General features: G+C 46.1%; 1 protein-coding gene across 1 annotated transcript; it reads right to left on the reverse strand.

Moving 5' to 3' along the window:
- Positions 1-885: 885 nt before the first annotated feature.
- Positions 886-19,360, reverse strand: LOC143963657 (olfactory receptor 7C1-like). Its single transcript, XM_077473366.1, has 2 exons — positions 19,209-19,360; positions 886-2,022 (listed from the first exon to the last, which is right to left on the reverse strand). The coding sequence occupies exon 2, from the start codon at positions 1,978-1,980 to the stop codon at positions 1,057-1,059; it is 924 nt and encodes a 307-aa protein (XP_077329492.1). The 5' UTR covers positions 1,981-2,022; positions 19,209-19,360; the 3' UTR covers positions 886-1,056.
- Positions 19,361-21,730: the final 2,370 nt, after the last annotated feature.

Consider the following 21,730-nt stretch of genomic DNA (forward strand, 5'->3'; position numbering starts at 1 on the left):
GTATATTAATGTCTGTCCCCCGACCCAGCATGAACCCGGATTGGTCCGGGTGGACCAAGGACTTGATTACCAGGTTCAAACGGTTTCCCAGTATTTTCGCTAGCAGTTTGGCATCCACATTTAACAGTGATATCGGACGGTAGGATTTACAGAGTTCCAAGTCCTTACCGGGCTTGGGGACCACCACTATCACCGCCTCTGACATTGAGGCCAGCAGGGACCCCTCCCCCAGAGCAGAAAACAGCATAGAGTGGATTCTAGGTGCCAGGTCCTCTATATAGTTTCTGTAGAATAAAGGCTTATATGCAAGTTATTGTCATAAAAAATCTGGTATGGATTTTAAGGAGAAGCCTGTGCCAAAAGAAAAAAAAATGGCATAGGGGAATCCCCCGTGGTGTCAGAGGGGGGCGGGTCATCCATTTACGTGACCGGATGGCCCCGCCCTTAGCTATATAAGAACCGTCACCCAGAAGAAGCGTCACTTGGCGGAAGCCTCCCATGGAGGTGGAACTGTTGCTTTTTTTTTTCAGTCCATTGGGCGGTGTGAAATTACATCGCTGGACATTTACATTTTTTTTATTTCTGTTCCAAGCTGTCTCTTGTCTTTTTTACCATTTTTGACACTTTTTTTTTTTTTTAAATGGTAGGGGTACAATGTACCCAGTTACCAATTCACATGGGAGGGCGGAATCTGGGGGCTTCCAGATTCTGATAAGGGTTGTGGGGATGAGGCCCTTGTCCCCATCAAGATGGTGACAAGGTGCTTTGGGGTCAGAATCCAAAGTACCCTCCCCACGTGGAGAGCATGTAGCCTGGTACAGTTCAGGAGGGGCCCCCCCCCCCCCACCATACATTGCATTTTCTTTTAAAGTGAAGGCCCTAGAGAATAAAATGGTGGGTGTTGCACTATTTTTATGTCAGATTGTATTTGCGCAGCAGTTTTTTAAACGCAATAAAAAAAAAAACTTTAATGAATCTTAATGCACAAAACACAATATAATACCCAATTGTTTGGTAAAGTATGTTGTTACGCTAAGTAAAAAGATTAGAAACATGTCACATGTCATTTTTCTTCACTATAAAAATTCTCATCAGAGCTGATTTTACCTCTTTATTCCTCAGACTATATATTAATGGATTAAGCATGGGGGTCACTGCTGTATACATTATGGAGAATACCAAGTCTTGCTTTTCAAAGTCAACTGATGGAGGTTTCACATACATACATAAAGCAACACCATAGAAGATAATTAACACAGCAAGGTGGGATGTGCAGGTAGAGAAGGCCTTTTTCCTGCCACTGGTGGACCTAATGCCGAGTATGATAACAATTATCTTAATGTAGGAGGTTAAGCTGAGTACAAATGGGAAGAGCCCAAGGACAACACTTTCAATGTAGAGCAGTATATAAAACTGAGTATGGCTACAAGTTATCTTTGCTAGAGCTTTAATGTCACAGAAGAAATGCTGGATTTTTTTAACAGGACAGAGATCCAACTGGTACATTGAAAGAGTTAAAAACAAAGAGTTGAGACATCCAATTGTCCAGGTGCCCAGTAAAAGAAGGCCATTTTTTGCCTTATTCATGATCATGTGATAGTGTAAAGGTTTGCAGACAGCCACATATCGATCGTAGGCCATCAATGACAGCAGAATGTCCTCTGTGCTGGCTGCCAACATGTAAAAATAAAGTTGTGTGAAACATTGTGTGAGTGTTATTGAGTCATTCCCAAAAAGTAGAATGTCCATCAGTTTTGGCAGAGTTGATGAATTGAAAATCATATCCACAGTAGACAGATTACAAAGGAAGATATACATAGGAGTGTGCAGACGGGCATCAATGATCACGGAGGTAACTATGATGATATTACCCACTATACCAGTTAAATACAGCAATAGAAATACAAAAAAGAGAAAGAGGTGGTTTTCCTTAGTATTGGCAAATGCTGTTAAGTGGAAGTCATAGGTACTATTATCCATTAGACTGATGACTGTACTCTGGATTAATGTGTATTTCGCTTCCTAATTAAGAAAAACATTGTGAATTGGGTTGTTCGTACAAAAAAATTGTACCTAGAATAGAGTTTTCCATATAAAAGATCTTGGCATTAATTGTGGCATTGACAACACAGTGAAATGTAAATCCATTAATAACTGGTGTCAATCTATAAGATGGCACATTAGAATCATCACCAAGTACAGAACCTTTGTACAGTGCTTGGAGAACCACCGTCAAGCTATTGAACAACAGGGTAATTGAATGCCTTGTGTATTCTTTTATCCTGGACAGAAGACTCAGAAGATCTAATAATGCGGGGGTGGGGTGTGTGGGGGGGGGATAAGCCAGTTTTCATCCTGTGACATGGGGACTCAGAGCAGCCACAGACGATATTTCTATTATTTGGTGTCAGTCTGTTTTATAACCCTAGAGGATATAGGGTATAGAACCTATACTAGTATAAGGGAGGCACTTAATAATCATTGCAAGGCTAACTTGTAGACCATTAAATTTTTCCATGTCAAACAAGGTAAAAGGATAAGTTCACTTATCAAAAAAATATGCATTTATTCTTTATTTTTTTGTTGGGGACCTGTAAAGCAGCGGTCCCCACCCTTTTTGGCACCAGAAACCAGTTTCATGGCATCCAATTGTCCCAGGCAGGGACTGAGGAGGGACTAGGGTGGTTGTGGTGGAAGGATCAGAGGATGGTATATTCAGTCCCCAGCACCTCTTCACTCCACAACTCCTCTTTTACAGCATAGCTTCCCCCTTTAACAACTTGTCTACTGGGCAATTTCACCCCTTTCTGCACAGGCCTATTTTCAGTGCTGCCACACTTTGAATGACAATTGCGTGGTCATGCAACGCAACGCTGTGCCTAAATTTAATTTTTATCATATTGTTCACACAAATAGAACTTTCTTTTGGTGATATTTAATCACTGCTGGGTTTTTTATTTTTTACTAAAAAAGATAAAAAAGACTGAAAATTTTGAAAAAAAAAATTCAATTGTACACAGGTATAGCACTGCACTTATTTTCTCACATAAAATATTGCGAGAACTGCCACCCTATTCTCCAGTTATTCTTAGTTTGTCAGTAAATTATAAATAAGTAATTTTTCTCCTTGACTCATGTGCGCTGATGGGGCGGCATTGAAGGGCACTGATTAGGTGGCACTAATGAGGCACTAATATGCCGCACTGATGGGCACCTATAGGTGGCACTGGTGGGCACTGATAGGCAGCATTGATGGGCATTGGTGGGCAGCACTGATGAGCAGTCACTAAAAGGCAGCACTGACTGGCATCACTAATGGGCATTGATGTGCACTGATGATTAGTGCCCTGATTACCTGTAAGGTCTCCCCTGCGAGGAGATGCCGCTGATCGGCTCTCCTCTCACTCTATTGTTTTAATTTTCCTGTGATGACACCTTGACTGTACCAGAAAATTTCTGGTGCCATGTCAGTAAATTTCATGCTGGTAGATTGGAAACACTGATAGAGAGTAATATGACTTTGAACATATTGTTAATTTGGGTCACCGTTATCTTACACTAGAGATTTTGAACCTCTGCACACTGTGTGACTGTATCACCAATAGTAGGATAAATACGATTTAAGGTGACTGGGCAAGTATACCATCTCATGAATAATGTATAGTTCTTTTCTTTTCTGTTAGTTATGGACAATTTATGAGTTAGAGTAAACCATCTGTTCCATTGTTCTGGTTACAGTGGCGGCTCGTCCATGGGGGTGCCCGGGCTCCGCTAACCATCCCCCCAACCCCCCCCCCCCCCCCCCCGTGGCAGTCAAAAAAAAAGTAAAACTTTTTTTAAATTTAAAAATGTCCCTTTAAGAAAAAAATATGTAAAAAAGGTCCTTATGTGGACTGTGTCCTGGCGCCGGGCGCAGTGCAATATGCAAAGTCTTGCTACTCAAAGTCAACTAATGGAGGTTTCGCATACATACATGAAGCGACACCATAGACGATAATTAACACAGCAAGGTGGGATGTGCAGGTAGAGAAGGCCTTTTTCCTGCCAGGCGAGGCACTTCATTTTCCCCAAAAAACTCACTCTGTGGTGCAGTCGATCGTGCCACAGCTTCCTGGACTGGCCGGGTGAGTGCACTTTCAGTTAGGACATGGGCGACGCTTCCGACGTCACTCAAGGAAGTGATGTTGGCACTCGGCTGCTCAGTCCAATGTCCTGCCTGAGAGGATCAGGTAAACCATGCCAAACTTGATGGCATGCCAAACTAATTTAACATTTTCCGTGGTCAGCAACAGCACGACCCCCACCCCCAAAACTTTTGTGCGTGCTGCAATTGTATAGAAAAAAACCTTGTTTAAAATTATAGATCAACAACTTAATTTAACAAACAAAGTTCAAATAGCTTGTTTTTTTATAGCTTGATTGAAAAGTAAACCGGTAAATTATCAGCATATACAGTGTGTGTGTGTATCAGGGGAGGGCTGGCAGCCTTAGGCCTGGGGGGCAAGTCCAGTCAAGTGGCCCATTGAACCACTGAATCAGCTCACCACTCAGCTACACCACATTCCCTGTACAGAGAGAGAGGGAGACTGCTCCACGTTGCCCCAAAGAGAGAGAGACTGCTTGACACTGCCTGCACAGAGAGAGAGACCGCTTCACACTGCCCCCACAGAGAGAGACCGCTTCACACTGCCTCCACAGAGAGAGACCCCGCTTCACACTGCCTGCACAGAGAGAGACCCCGCTTCACACTGCCTGCACAGAGAGAGACCCTGCTTCACACTGCCTCTCAGAAAGAGACTGCATGATTGCCCCCAGAGAGACTGAGAAAAAGAGCTTGCCCCTTCCCCACACCCAGTACTCAGACCAATGAGACTGCAGGAAGATGAAGACTAAAGACTGTGCTGTCACTGCCACCACAATAAGCACTACCTGTGGAGTCTGGAGCTTCTCTGGTGAGTGAGCACCACACCACTGGGCAAGCCAAGCATACAGAGTAGCTGAGAGTCACAGTGAGCGCAGCAGCCTAAACACACAAGTCCTGCTGTCTCCCCGGCATGAACTCCAGATTCACCAGGGTGCAGGTACCTCCTGTCTCAATTGTGGATAGTAAGAAATGCACATGCAGGCGCATGCCGGAGCACAGGCCAGATTAAGGGCATTGTGGGCCTGGTGCTGCAGTGGAGCAGGATTAGGAGTGGCAGGGATATGAGGTAAGTAATGTCATATCCCAGCTCTTGCCCAGACTTGGTCACAGTCCCACAGGGCTTTAATGTTAGCTCTTGCCCAGAACTTGAATTACCAAGCTTCCGTAAGAGCCGTGTGTTGGTGTGTGCTCTGAGGTGAAAGTTTACAAGCCATCAGAAAACAGTGATCACTGCTGGCAGCTATAGCAGCCAGCACTGATCGCTAAAAAACATAAAGACACACTGGTTGTACTGTCAGTTGATGGAGTCAAATTTTGTACAACCAGTCTGCACAGAGATAGATTGAAATGTCTGCTGAACCGGCAGAATTTCAATCTGTCTATTGTGGCCTAAGTCCACCAGTCTCTGGGTTTAATAATATCCTCAAATCTTCTGAAAGGGGGGCTCCACTCAGGTGTAGAAATTCACTTTGAATGCCACCTTATTTCCAGAACTCTCTTTAGGGTCCTTTAACACTGAAGGCGCTGTACAGGTGTTTTAGTGCTAAAAAATAGCACCTGTAAAGCGCTTCTTATGCCACCCCAGGTTTCCCACTGGGGCAGTGCACTAGAAGGACATTCTGAAAAGTCCAGCAAGCAGCATTATTGGGGCGGTGTGGGAGAGGTGCCCAGCCCATTGAAATGAATCCAACACAGCCGTTTTTAACACTTTCTTTGGGCACGCGTGGGGGTGAAAAGTGCCCCGCTAGCGCCACTAAAACAATGGTGAAGCGCCACTAAAACGAGCAGCGCTGTACCACTACCGCCCACATCGAAAGTACACTTTGGTATTAGATGTGCAAACAAAAAGGTGAGACCACATCTAATACCTACAGAGAGTAATGGAAATAAGGTGGAGTTCAAAGTGAACTGTGTCATTACCTGCAGGGATTGACATTTAGGGGGGTTAAAGCAGGCAGGGATGAAATGTGATATCAACTATTCACTGCCTGTCAAATGCCTCTGAAAAGTGACCTGAGCATGGATCACTTTTCAGAGGAGTGGCAGTGGCTGCTGCAAGTGAATACAAGCATTTAGGCTCACACTGGTGTGCTGCGGTTTGGCTGCAGTGCGGGGGTACTGGCGGGTGTCACACCCCCTCAGACTTCTTTTAGGTTACTCATTATTGCTGCATGTTCTGAAAGTGCACCAAACATGCAGCATGCAGGACGTTTTGTGCACTTTCAGAACATGCAGTAAAAATGTGCATCCTCTATGTCCCAGGGGAAACATGCAGGATGACTGCCAGTACACCAGCACTGCAGCCAAACTGAAGCATGTCAGTGAGAGCCCACATCATACCACCTAGCCCTAGGAGGGCAAGGTACTGGCACAGGCTGCTAGAAGAAAAATCCTTGGCTGCAGAGAGGAGGAGCTCACTTACTTGGATGGTCCCAGCCTCCCAGGAGCCTCACTGGATTCCAGCCAACTGCTCAGATTGAGCAGAGAGCAGGTCCAGCCTCTGCCAGCCAATGGTGTGGAGTAGGGAGGGGCTGGGCGGGGCTGTTCTGTGTAACACAGACTGTCAGCCCTGACATGAAGACATCGCTGGCTCACAGTCCTGGACTCGGCCAGCTCAAGAACTGTGCATGTTGCGGTTTTGAGCTGACGACACAGCAGCCTTTGCCACCGCATATCAGAGCAGCCCAGGGGGCAATTGCATCCCTGCCCCCTGGCCCAGCCCTCCCCTGGTGTGTGTATATATATATATATATATATATATATATATATATATATATATATATATATATATTTATGGCCCAGAGCCCTCTGACCGATACGGATAAGGATGACAAACAAGGTTAACACAAACTCGCTTACTTGAACCGGACCTGAAAGTGTGCCCTGGCCTAACGTAGGGTATACCAAAATAAGGGGGCATACCCTTGATAGAGAAATGAGTAATAAATGAAATGAAAATGAAATGAAGTGAAATGAGTACTCGCTCGAGGAGTAAAATGCTTGAGAAATGCCCTTGACAGGGGATGGGTGGGTGGGTATCGCGCACCGGAACCGACGAGGGAGCCAGGCGAACGGGCTGGTTATATACACCACCGGGCTCCACCCATAATTCCAGGCCACCATACTGGCCTTTCCATTTATGGCCCAGAGCCCTCTGACCGATACGGATAAGGATGACAAACAAGGTTAACACAAACTCGCTTACTTGAACCGGACCTGAAAGTGTGCCCTGGCCTAACGTAGGGTATACCAAAATAAGGGGGCAAAAACACACAGGTAGGGAAATGCCTTTATTGATTCAAGTTTGTTACTGGGTGAGCTTGACAAAGGCCTGGGCCATCTCTACTTGCGGATTGGGTATGTAACGGGCGAAACAGGTGGACTTCCACCTACCCAACTTTTTGATAACGTGGACCGGGACCCCTTGGCGGGAGGCAGTTGAAGCCGCTCCGATCCGAAATGAATGTCCGGAGTAGTGAGCCGGATTGAGGTGAAGGATGCCCAGGAGTATCCTGACATGCTCCATGAACTGGGCTGCGTTCAGTGGCTTACCGTGGAATGGCAGAAGCGGGCCAGTTCCTGGTTGATCGGCCAGAAGGGTCAACAAGCGGGTGAGCATGGCGACCGGGCACCAGCGGTTGTTAGTTTTATAAAAATGTATGTCCGTCCCTGGGCCGAGCTGCTGCGTCTTGGATACTGCTATATGTAGGATGAAATGGTCTCCGTGCCTGACCAGGTGGTGCTTGCATAGCGTGCGAGCTGAGGGGCTGCTGGAGGTAAACTCGCCTGGCCGCAAGAAGCCGTAGAAGGCCAGGTGTATGGCTGCTTGTATAATGGTACTGGTGTGGAGTCCGAAAGGTGCAGTGGCCAGAATATCGGACATGTTTCTGAAAACGTCTCCTGTGATAGGCAGGCGTTTGAGGGAAGCCGCAGGCTGGCGTTTCTGGATGCCACGCATGACGGCCCGAATGGCGTGAAAAGTGAACAAGGAGGGTTCAGCAGGGTCCTGGAGGGACGTAAAATGTTGTACCCCGGCCAGATATAGTCGGATCGTGTTGAAGGATAACGCCAAGTCCGAGTGGCAATGGACAATGAAGGCCAGAACTTGCTTGACCCGGGAGGTCTCTGTGGAGCGAGACGTTAAGAAACGGTTAAAGGCCCTCCAGGCTGTTTGGTAGGCCTTGCGGGTATTGTCTGCGAGGGAGTGATTGATGAGTTGCGTCGCGGCTACTAGGTGAGGGGTTAATCCAGGGTCAGTTGAGACCAGTCCGGGATAACTGCTGACGTTGGTCCGGCTCCGGGCACCTGATCGAAAAAGGAAACTAAGTTAAAGCGGGAGAGGGCGTCCGCTGCCCGATTACATTTACCGGGGATAAAGGCACAATGAACATTAAATTGAAACAATAACGAGAGCTGGACCAGCCGCCGCAGGAAGGACATAATCTCCAGAGACTTGGACCTGCCTTTGTTAATGATTTCCGCAGTGGCGAGATTGTCCGTTGAAAAGGTCACTGTTTGACCGGACCAACTGCGGCCCCACGTATGGGCAGCGGCTACGATGGGGTACAACTCGAATAGGGAGGACGTCTCGGTGAAGCCCGGAATAGCCAGTATCTGAGGAGGCCAAGGGGCTGCGAGCCAGAGGTGGCCAAAAATTGCCGCAAAACCTGTAGAGGCCGCTGCGTCGGTCACGACCTGCGGTGACGAGGAGGACACGGAGGGAATGAATAGGGACACACCATTCCAGGACGTCAGGAATTCCTCCCACATGGCAAGATCAGCTATAGCTGCGGGGTCCAGGCTGAGGATATGCTCCGGGTCTTGTGAATGAGACAGTAGGACTAACAGGCGTGATATAAAAGCGCGACCTTGAGGGATGATGCGCATGGCAAAATTAAGCATACCGAGAAGGGACTGTAACTGCCTCTTGGTACAAGTTCTGGTGTGGGTGAAGTCCCTCATGACCGACCTGATGCGGCTTAGTTTATCCGGGGGGAGGCTGGCCTGCATAGTGCTGGTATTTAAGCTGACCCCGAGGAAGGTGATTGCCTGCGCAGGGCCCTCCACCTTGTGCTCAGCAATCGGGACGTCAAGGTTATTGAAGACCACCCTTAGTTTATCCAAATCCCCTGGAAGGGAGCCAGGTGACTCGACCAGCAGGAAGTCATCCAAATAGTGTATGACTCCCTGGCACTGGGCTACGTGCAGCAAGATCCATTCGAGAGCCTGCGCAAACGAGTCGAAGAGCCAGGGGCTACTCTTGGACCCGAAGGTTAGCTTAGTGGCAAAATAGTAGAGCTCCCTCCATTTGATGCCATGCCAGCACCAGAGAGATGGGTGGATAGGAAGGAGCTTGAAGGCGTCCGAGATGTCGGCCTTGGAGAGCCATGTTCCTGTGCCTGACTTGAGAATGGCCTGGATGGCCATGTCTACGGACGCGTACTTAAGGGAGAACTCCTCAGAGGGGATAAGAGAGTTGAGACTGGGGACAGAGGAAGAATAAGGCGCTGACAAATCGTAGACCAACCTAAGTTTATTGGAGAACTTGCCCTTGACAAGCCCAATAGGGCTGACTCGCCAGGTGTTAAATGGGGGCTTCGTGAAAGGGCCTATGATGAAATCCCGGTCTAGCTCTGCCTGTAATAGCTGGTCGATGGCTTGCACGTCCGTGGCTGCTGACCGCAGGTTCTGGCACTCGTGTGTAAGGTGAGGGAGGGAAATAAGTCCTGTATGAAAGCCCTGAGTAAAGCCCTGGACTAGGTAGGTGGCAAGTGAGGGGGTGGGATGATTGGCGAGGTAGACGCTGAGCCACGACACGTTGACCCGGCTTAGTCAAGATTTTCTAGCCTGCTTGACCTCGCACATGAGCCTGGGATGCGCTCTATTACATCGTGAGCATACGTGGAGCAGCCTGCACTGGCTGAAATTGCACGACCCACTGTTGTAGTTGTTGCAGATGGCTGCGCCCCCCAAGGTCTTGACCGGGCGCCCCAGTTTATCCGTCTGCGGCAGGCGTACCAGCGCCGGTAGGGCCTGGGCAGTGCCTGAGGTCGATGGACCGTCTACGGTTGGGGTTGCCACTGAGCTGGCACACCAAGTCGCGGTGTGAGTAGCCGACTGGCAAATGGCACAAAGAGGAGACCGCAGCCCTGCGAAGTGTCGACAGAACAACTCGGTGTCCAAGACACTCCAATCCGTAGGTGTCTGAAATTGGGAGAGCCTGGCGGCCGCCTTAGCGGAGAAGGAGCGGTGATAGTCATAAAATGCAAAACCGCCGTATTTGTACCCCAGGTCAACTACTACGTGGAGGTAACGATCCAGTTCCTCCCTCCTGCCGGGGGAGGCCGAGCAGATGACATCCCTCAGCATGCCGAAGGCCAAGGTGAACTCGGTGACTGAAAGCTTCCTGTCCAGCCTGGGGTCTTTGGCTTTGAGGACCACCGACACGTCCCCCCAAGTGTAAGCTTTATTTTCTGCCAGCTCATGAATGGATATCAGGAGTGAAGCCAGATTGACGTCCTTTCCCTCTAGGATGTCCTTCCTGATGTTGGCTGATATTAAATGAGAAGGGTACACTACTGGTGTACACCCGGGGGTACCTGCGCTGGTGTTCTCCACTGCTTGTAAAGCTGGTGTAGGAGGAGAAACAACTGGGCGGGTCTCGAGGAGGGCCACCCGACTCTGAACCTCTGACATTGAGGTCGTCAGGGATGACACCAGCGTGTGAAGCTGCGTGATGGAAGCAGCGATAGAGCCCAGGGAGGCCTGCTGGACGCTATCCTCGACCGCGGCTGGGGGAGGAAAAAGGAGCCTGAAGAGCTCGGCCTTTCTGGCTGTAGCTGGGAAGGGTACACCCCTACGCCTCAACTCGGCTGTCAGCCTTGGAATGGTCCATGATCTGAAGGACCTTTGGCTGCCGCTCTCTGAGACGAGAGACGGGGACAACGGAGCCGTGAAGTCCTCGCTGCCAGCCTGGGACATGGTGGCAAAATCCAGGCTTGGTGAGCCTATTAATCCTAGGGTCCGGGTTTTTCTCCTATACGGAACCTAAGAGGGTGACATGGATTACAAGACTCGTAGGAGACTCCTAAGCAAACATTTTTTTTTTTTTTTTTTTTTTTTTTTTTTAGAGAAGGATACTACCGCTTGTGAGCGTTCCCTTCCCAGAAGATTCTCTTACCTAAGGAGGCACCGTCCGACCCGGTGCAGGTTGGACCTACTGAAAACTCGACTGATCTGAGGAGATGAAGGTGAGTTTGTATGAGACTCCTATACCTGCAGAGAGATGTCTAGCTAAATAGTGGAGGTAAGACTTGAAATGTGATGGAAGACATAACTGAAACAAGCTACATAAAAACGAGCAGACAACTGAATTTAGAATAACGTGCATATGGCGACAGAGACGTGACTTGGTTGCGCCGCAGATGCAAAATTTCCTTTCCTTCCCTTTCCCCATTTTTTATTCCTTTTTGTTTCTAACGCAACTTGCACATAGAACGTGGGGCTCAAGCGAAGGTGGACCCTGCCACGTGGAGCTCAGGCAGGGGGGTGAACCCCGCCACGTGGAGCTCAGGCAGGGGGGGGGGGGGGGCCTGCCGCGTGGAGCTCAGGCGGAGGTGGAGCCCGCCACGTGGAGCTCAGGCAGAGAGGGGGGGGGGGGCCTGCCGCGTGGAGCTCAGGCGGAGGAGGAGCCCGCCACGTGGAGCTCAGGCAGAGGGGGGGGGCCTGCCGCGTGGAGCTCAGGCGGAGGTGGAGCCCGCCACGTGGAGCTCAGGCAGGGGGGGGGGGGGGTCTGCCGCGTGGAGCTCAGGCGGGGGGTGGCCCCGTCACGTGGAGCTCAGGCAGGGGGGGGGGGGGGAACCCCGCCACGTGGAGCTCAGGCGGGGGTGAACCCCGCCGCGTGGAGCTCAGGCAGGGGGGGGGGGGGGAAGGGGACCTCGCCGCGTGGAGCTCAGGCAGGGGGGGAGCCTGCCACGTGGAGCTCAGGCAAGGGGGGGGGTACTGGAATGAGGTGTAGCAGCTGGGCGCACCAGAACGAATCGATGCATAAGGAATGCGGTGGGATTCGAGTTGGAGCGTAATAAGTGACAGAAATGATATGCCATGACAAAGACTAGAATCAAGGACCATGCTTGAACCTGCGAGTGACTCAGTCTCTGGAGCATGTACAGAAATGAGGGCGAACCTTGGGGCACTTCGAAGCGAATCGGTGCGTTGGAGATGCGACGGGATTCGAATCGGAGTGTGGTAAGTGACAGAAATGATAACATGGTTAGAAGTGGCAGAAAATGAAATGATTCGACATAACCGACTGGCAAGATTGAAATGACTGCAATGATTGACATGGAAAGAAATGACCTGACGGACATAGTACAAACGGTATGAAAAATGATTTTTTTTTTTTTTTTTTTGAACAACCTGAGATTGACATTGCCCGGACTGCTCAATTTAGCGTGACAAGCAGACAGCTGTGCTTTCGAAACGGTTCGATCGATTCGAACACGACGAAATGAGTCGTTCGGTTTAGCAATGACGTGCTACGAAACGAAGTGCCTGTCGGCACGAACGACAAGTACCGAAAAGGTGACAACGACTTCTTCGAAGAAGGGGTAGTGACATGAGGTATCGAATATAAGTTAAGACGTTCGTGTAACCTAAGTGAGTGGTTCGTGAGTTCAAGAATCTAGTTTACGTGACTAAATAACACATGAACGAAAAGGGTGCCGAAGCCCTACCTGCGACAGCCGGCCCAGACGTGTTGTACGACAACGGAAAATTCGATTTAGAGTATAGCGACTCAGACGGCAACCAGACGGACGCTGACGAACGACAAGGCTTTGTCGACACGAGGCGGACGAAAACGTGGAACTCACGAACCCGGCTCACTGTAAAGTCTTGTGGATAGTCGGCCCTTGATTTCTGACGTATCAGAGATCGCGCACCGGAACCGACGAGGGAGCCAGGCGAACGGGCTGGTTATATACACCACCGGGCTCCACCCATAATTCCAGGCCACCATACTGGCCTTTCCATATATATATATATCTCAGCTTGACAAATTTGCTTGGAATCTAGGAGCCAGCTAAAAAAGTCAGGAGCCAGGTCGGTAACGGCAATCCGGACCTGTCCCTGGCCTCACATGTGAGGGGAAGATGACCCCCCACCTGTCTCCAAGTCATTGCCCATAGCTCTTAAAGGGACATTTTATTTTATTAAATTTTTTCAAATGACACATTTTTTTAAATTGCATTTTAGTGTAAATATGAGATCTGAGGTCTCTCTGACCCCAGATCTCATATTTAAGAGGACCGTTCATGTTTTGTTCTATTACAAGGGATTTTTACATTCCTTTTAATAGGAATAAAAGTGACACATTTTTTTTTTAAAGAACAGTGAAAAAATTTAAAATAAAAGTTAAAATAAATAAGAAAAAAATATTTAAACGCGCCCCGTCCCGCCAAGCTTGCGCGCAGAAGCGAATACATTCGTGAGTAGCGCCCGCATATGAAAGCGGTGTTCAAACCACACATGTGAGGTATCGTTGCGATCAGTAGAACGAGAACAATGATTCTAGCCCTAGACCTCCTCTGTAACTCAAAACATGCAACCTGTAGAATTTTTTAACCGTCGCCTATGGAGATTTTAAAGGGTAAAAGTTTGTCGCCATTCCACGAGCGGACACAATTTTGAAGCGTGACATTTTGGGTATCAATTTACTCAGCGTAGCATTATCTTTCGCAATATAAAAAAATTGGGGTAACTTTACTGTTGTCTTATTTTTTTAATTAAATTAATTATTTTTTCCCAAAAAAGTGTACTTGTAATTCCGCTGTGTATTTCCGTAATTTGCGTAATTTTCCGTAATTTGCGTAATTCCGTATTGCAATGACCGCCATTTTATTCTCTAGGGCGTGAGAATAAAAAACATATATAATGTTTAGGGGTTCTAAGTAAAGGGAAGGAGATGGGCGGGCAGTGAAACAGGCAGGGAAAGCTCCATTAGCATTGCTGGTTATCATACCAGCAGCCACCACAAGAGGACGGCAGATTCCAGAAGGAAGCATAGGACCGCAGAAGGCCTCAAAGCCGCGGCCTCAATTACCGGCCGCCACGGCCCAATGCGATCACGCCGGGGGGTGTGCATGGAGACAGAATACCCCCCAGCTGTGCCGCCCCAGGCACCAGATTGCTAATTCTAGTCACAAATGCGACCTGGGGCCTGGGTTTGGTTTGTTGTCGAGCCCTGATATATATATATATATATATATATATATATATATATATATATATATATATAGTATCTCACAAAAGTGAGTACACCCCTCACATTTTTGTAAATATTTTATTATATCTTTTCATGTGACAACACTAAAGAAATGATACTTTGCTACAATGTAAAGTAGTGAGTGTACAGCTTGTATAACAGTGTAAATTTGCTGTCCCCTCAAAATAACTCAACACACAGCCATTAATGTCTAAAAACAAACAAAACAAAAGTGAGTACACCCCTATGTGAAAATGTCCAAATTGGGCCCAAAGTGTCAATATTTTGTGTGGCCACCATTATTTGCCAGCACTGCCTTAACCCTTTTTGGAATAGCATTCATCGGAGCTTCACAGGTTGCCACTGGAGTCCTCTTCCACTCTTCCATGGTCATATCACAGAACTGGTGGATGTTAGAGACCTTGCACTCCTCCACCTTCCGTTTGAGGATGCCCCACAAATGCTCAATAGGGTTTAGGTCTGGAGACATGCTTGGCCAGTCCATCACCTTTACCCTGAGCTTCTTTCGCAAGACAGTCCTCGTCTTGGAGGTGTGTTTGGGGTCACTATCATGTTGGAATACTGCTCTGCAGCCCCGTCTCCAAAGGGAGGGGATCACGCTCTGCTTCAGTATGTCACAGTACATGTTGGCATTCATGGTTCCCAACAATAAACTGTAGCTCCCCAGGGCTGGCAGCACTCATGCAGCCCCAGACCATGACCACCATGTATGACTGTAGGCAAGAAACACTTATCTTTGTACTCCTCACCTGGTTGCTGCCACACACGCTTGACACCATTTGAACCAAATCCGTTTATCTTGGTCTCATCAGACCACAGGACATGGTTCCAGTAATCCACATCCTTAGTCTGCTTGTCTTCAGTAACTGTTTGCTGGCTTTCTTGTGCATCATCTTTAGAAAAGGCTTCCTTCTGGGACAACAGCCATGCAGACCAATTTGATGCAGTGTGCGGCGTATGGTCTGAGCATGGACAGGCTGACCCCCCCACCCTTTCAACCTCTACAGCAATGCTGGCAGCACTCATACATCTATTTCCCAAAGACAACCTCTGGATATGACACGGTGCATGTGCACTCAACTTTTTTGGTTAAACATGGCGAGGCCTGTTCTGAGTGGAACATGTCCTGTTAAACCGCTGTATGCTAGGGTCTGCGACATCCAGCAGATGGAGCGCCTTACGGCAGCTCTGGGGGAAAGGGAGGAAGAACACAACACACGTTGGACACATTGGGATCTGTTTCAATTTTCAGATGAATACAGATCCTACATTTAACCAGGTTGTCCTTGGGCGAGTTGGGGCTATGGGTCTACGGCCTCGCCAGAGCTTCTTTCACACCCCCCCTTAGCTCTTATTTCTCCACTCTTGCTCCTCTTTATCGTTATCCATCCCTTTTTTTTAGAGACACTAATGGTGTCACTCACCCTTTCTTCGTAAATAATTAAGAAAACCCACTGGATTGCGGTACCCCATTTTGGTACCACTCCCGTGTCCCTAGGAGTGAGTCCCATATTCTAAACAAAAGACCACGCTTAGATGCAGCTTATTAAAATATTCTACCTTGATATCTGACCAATAGGGATAAGCTAGTCTTGCCCCCCAGAGGGTCTCCCTCCACTCAGTTGGTCATACTAAATGAACAGCACAGGTCTATTGGTACTATGCTCAGTTTATGATGATATTTCCTGCCAGGCAGAAGGCTACCCTTGCTGTCCTGGTTGATCTGCTAGATAAATCAGGTTGAAATCTTTTAACCACAATTTTGTGCTCCACCAGTACGTTATGACAGATCGTTGATTACTACTACATTAGTATACATAGACTTGTTTGTGTTCTTATGAATACCTAATAACAGATACAGATGATTGTCTTGTCATTTTTCTTGCATACCTGTGTATCCAGCATTCCTTAAATAAAGATTTAAAAATCTTTAAAAAATGGTCTTGGCCACCATGCTGCAGTTCAGTTTCAGGGTCTTGGCAATCTTCTTATAGCCAGTGATGGCGAACCTTGGCACCCCAGATGTTTTTGATCTACATTTCCTATGATGCTCAGCTACACTGCAGAGTGAATGAGTATCATGGGAAATGTAGTTCAAAAACATCTGGGGTGCCAAAGTTCACCATTACTGGCCTAGGCCATTTTCATGTAGACCAACAATTCTTTTTTTCCGATCCCAAGAGAGTTCTTTGCCATGAGGTGCCATGCTGAACTTCCAGTGACCAGTATGAGAGCGATAACACCAAATTTAACACACCTGCTCCCCATTCACACCTGAGACCTTGTAACACTAACAAGTTACATGACAGCGGGGAGGGAAAATGGCTAATTGGGCCCAATCTGGACATTTTCACTTGGGGGTGTACTCACTTTTGTTGCCAGCAGTTTAGACATTAATGGCTGTGTGTTGAGTTATTTTGAGGGGACAGCAAATTTACACTGTTATACAAGCTGTACACTGCTACATTAAATTGTGTCATTTCTTCAGTGTTGTCACATGAAAAGAATAATTTAAAAAATGTAAGGGGTGTATTCACTTTTGTGAGATACTGTGTATATATATATATATATATATATATATATATATATATATATATATATATATATACACACACTATATAGTGTGTGTGTGTTTCCATCAATTTTACCATCCTTTGTAATTAAAATATATTATATTTGTTATTTATACTGCATATATCAGCTAATATTTTTATTAAAAATGTAGAAACAAATAGATGAATAGCTTTCCAAAACCAATATTTAAAGGTGTTTTGAATTTTCTGTTTAACCCCTTCACACCAATGTAACACTAATATGCGGCCTCACTGCACTGGACCATTTTCCTTGAGGCTGCATAGATATCCCCCTTTGTACTGGCAGCACACCACGCGGCGTGCTCCCAGCACAGAGACTGTTGTCTCACCATGAGATCGTACTAACGATCGGGACCCAGAACTTGAGATTCCAGGTCATCTGATTGCTGTGATAGACTCTGATTGGCTATCACTGTGATCAATCATTCTGAAGCCTGCCCCTGTGTTTTCTTTGTCTGTGAATGGAGAAGAGAGATATATTGTATCTCTCTCTCCTTGCAGGGAAAAAAAAAGTTTAAATAATAATAATAAAAAAAGAAAAGAAAAGAAAAAACCTTAGGCCGCGTACACACGCGCGGACTGTTCGCCCAACTTTGTCCGTCCAACAGTTTCAGCAAACAGTCCGCTCAAAATTAGCATGGACGGACATGCCCACACACGACGAACGAACAGTTTGCTGAAACCGTGCGCGATGACGTGAACAGCACGTACGACGGGACGAAAAATACGACGTCCTATACACTGCATTATAGCTTTCGGCGTGAAAATCCTTTCTGAGCATGCGCGCAACTTTGTTTGACGAACAAGCCTACACACGAGCGGGCTGTTCGCTGAAACAAGGTTTCAGCGGACAGTTTTTCGGAAATTCCGAAAAACCTTGTCCGTCCAACTGTCCGCTGAAACTGTCCGCTGAAAGCCCACACACGAGCGGACTGTCCGCCCAAACACTGTTCAGCGGACAAAGTTGGGCGAACAGTCCGCCCGTGTGTACGCGGCCTTAGATTAAGGTCTGATCTAGGTCAACGCCAGGGTTAGTGTTTGGGTCAAGGTCGGGGTCCGTATTTTTTCTGGACATACATTTTTTCTTTTTAATTAGTATCAGCGTCAGTGTGTTTTAGGTAGGATAAAAAAAAAAGTGGTATTGCTGCAATAATCAGGAGCAGGAGAATTTAATTTGGGTTGTTCTTTGGTGGAAGGTTATGGTAGTACCAAGAAATATACAGTTAACTTTAAAAAAAAAAATTTTTCTTTTACTATTTGGGGCCAGTTTACCTTTGGTAATAATAAAAAAAATCAGCAGATATCCATTACAATTTACCACCAAATGAAAGCCCAATTTGTCCTGAAAAAACAAGGTAAAATCCACTTGGATGCCCAAAGTAGTTGTGATGATACGTACAGTTTTACTAACACATGTCAAACTTACAAAACTGTGCTTAGGCATTTAGATTTGTTTAAATCGGCTAAACACATTTTATCAAAACAGAAAGTGTACAAAGCCTTACACAGTCTGTTTTCTCCAACAGTCATCTACAGCCTGGGTAAAAAGGTGGGACCCTTGCTATTTGTGGGGAAGCAGCGATCTCTTGAAGATGTTTGATATGCCCCCTGCTGAGTAAGAGCTAGAGCTTCCCAATAAATGGGGACCATTAACTTGTTGACTGTAAATTTATAGGTCTGACTCTGTAAAGGATGTGTCAGATCTCTGAAATGAACCACCACTTCCACACATGGAGCAAAGGTCCTACTCTGCGGCTTCTGGCAGGGGTCAGGCTTTTCTGCTGAAGATGTGTCTGTTTTAGAAAGAAAACAAACTATAAGCCTTAGGCATTGAACACCTTTGTTTTGCTATACCTGGAATTCATTTTGTGAATTTCAACTTGGGGTTCAACTAGAATTTACGTTTACTATAAAATGTGAAAAAACAGCCAATAAAATTATGAAGATGGAAGATGAGAGTACATTTCATATAAAAGATGGAAACTGGCTCCTCTTTGCGCTAATCTTCATGAATCAGCATCGCTTTGTTGCATGGATTACTTATTTATTCTCAAGGTAGAAGATGTAGTGTAATGTGTATTTTCAATATGCCTTTCTTTACTGTCTAAAAAAAATAGTAAATTCACCATGATAAGTGATAATAGAAAACAGGTCAAACCCTTGTCAAGTAATAAATACAATTTACCTTTTAAATATTTTCAGTTGCATATAAACACATTGCTACACAACAATAGCACTGACTTCAATCTTGGCAATGAGAAGAGAGAAAATAAGCCGGGGATATTTTATACCTTGAGAACAATCTGGCTTCGTCTCCCTTAGGACAAGAGGTGATTACCTGACAGTATTTTTCTTTAGGGACCGGTTGTTATACAAATAGATATATATATATAAATTGTAATGTGTGGAATTCCCCAGTTATTTTTAATTATTGATTGCATTATGTGTATTCATAAGCTCTATGTGAGCTAAAGTTTTATTTGTTTTTATGTTACCATATACTGTTTTTATGATGTTTATATTTTTGTTACCATAAAAAAAAAAGTTACAGACCCTGTTCACATATGCTATTTATCAGACGTGAGTGAATGTAAACATCCCCTGATCAATTATCTGTGCATGCGCATTCTACTCAACCTTGCACAGATAATAGTCATAAACTACTTCAGCCCCGGAAGGATTTACCCCCTTCCTCACCAGAGCACTTTCTGCGATTTGGCACTGCGTCTCTTTAACTGACAATTGCGTGATTGTGTGACATTGCACTCAAATAAAATTGCCGTTCTTTTTTTTCCCAACAAATAGAGCTTTCTTTTGGTGGTATTTGATTACCTCTGCAGTTTTAACTTTTTGCTCTATAAACAAAAAAAGAGCGATAATTTTGAAAAAAAGCAATATTTTTTACTTTTTGCTATAATAAATATCCCCCCCCCCCCAAAAAAAAAAAAATATATATATATATATATATATATATATATATATTCTTCTACATATTTTGGTAAAAGAAAATTGCAATAAGCGTATATTGATTGGTTTGCACAAAAGTCTACAATATAAGGGATAGATTTATGGCATTTTTATTATAATTTTTTTTTTAATTAGTAATGGCGGCAATCTGTGCTTTTTATCATGAATGCGCCATTATGACGGACACATCGGACACTTTTGACACCAGTTTGGGTCCATTGTCATTTATACAGTGATCAGTGCTATAAAAATGCATTACTGTGTAAATGACAATGGCACTAGGGGGCGATCAAGGGGATAAGTGTGTCCTAGGGAGTGATGCTAACTGTGGGGGGGATGGGCTTCCACTCACCTGACAGCGATCACTGCTCTCGATGACAGGGAGAAATAGATCCATGTCATGTCACTAGGCAGAATGGGGAAATGCCTTGTTTACAAAGGTATCTCCCCGTTCTTCCGCTCTGTGACACGATCGCTGGCCCCCGGCAGACATCGAGTCCGCGGGACCCACGTGGGTACGGTCACAGAGCATGTGGGTGCGATTTAATGGGGACATGCATGTACACCCATTTGCCCAACTGTGCCATTGTGCAGACGTACATCGCCGCGTGCTGGTTGGCTAGTGGTTAAAGCAGTAATAAACCAAAAACTAAAATTTAATATATTTAAGCTTATTGATCATTAGATGTGGTGGCTGCATCAGTTTCTTTTCTTTGTCCTTTTCCCACTGTTTTCACCTGGTGATCTGGCCAGTAACACACCTCCTGTATTAGTAAAACACAACTCTGAAGGGCTTAGCACAGGAGGCACAGCAGGCAGCACTCATGCATGCTTGCAACCGAGCCCTGCTGCTGTGTCCATTGACACAGGCAGTGGGACTCTGCCCTGCCCCCGACCCTCTCTCATCACTGCATTTGATTGACAGCATTGGGAGCCAATGGCTACTGGTGCCCCAGCAAGACCTGGAAGTGAGGGGAGAGAAGAGCTGCAGACGTGCACAGGGCTGGATCAAATGAGGGCTCAGGTAAGTAAAAGGTGTGGTGGGGGGGATTCTGACACCTAAACTTTTTTCTACCTTAATGCAAGGAATGCATTAAGGTAAAAAAAATGTTTAGGCTTTACAACCACTTTAAGAGAATAAAAAGACAATGGAAAATTATCCGATCGGACCGTGTTGTCGGATAATCTGACCATGTGTGGGCTCCATCGGACTGTTTCCGTCGGAATATCCAATCGACAAAGTTTTAGAGCTGGGCTATAAAATTTTCCAACAACATGATCCGATCGGACTTTGTCCGATAGTTTGTAGAGAATTCCGATCGGACAAAGTGCCACGCATGCGCAGATCAATTTCTAGACCAAAGCTATTGGCTACTAGCCTGAACGTAGTCCCGTTGCAACGGAAAAACGTCATCACGTTCAGAACGATCGGATTTTCCGACCGTGTGTATACAACACCGGTTTCGGCCAAAATCCGTTGGACAAAATCCGATGGATTTTGTTGTCGGAATGTCCGACCGTGTGTGTACAAGGGCTTAGATTTAGAGTGACTGCACTTCCAAGTGCACTTGCAGTGCAAAGTGAATTTGACTTTCATAAATAACCCCCAATGTTCCTTCCTTTCCTCCATAATGATTTTTTTTTCATCCATGCCCAATACAATACCAATGTTCCAGTGAATACAATACTGAATGTTGTATCACTTGATCTGTAAATATGAAAAATATATGTATTGTACAG

The sequence above is a fragment of the Lithobates pipiens genome, unplaced genomic scaffold (genome assembly GCF_037356315.1).
Source record: "Lithobates pipiens isolate NorthernLeopardFrog02 unplaced genomic scaffold, aLitPip1_a1.2 Scaffold_8, whole genome shotgun sequence".
NCBI lineage: Eukaryota > Metazoa > Chordata > Amphibia > Anura > Ranidae > Lithobates > Lithobates pipiens.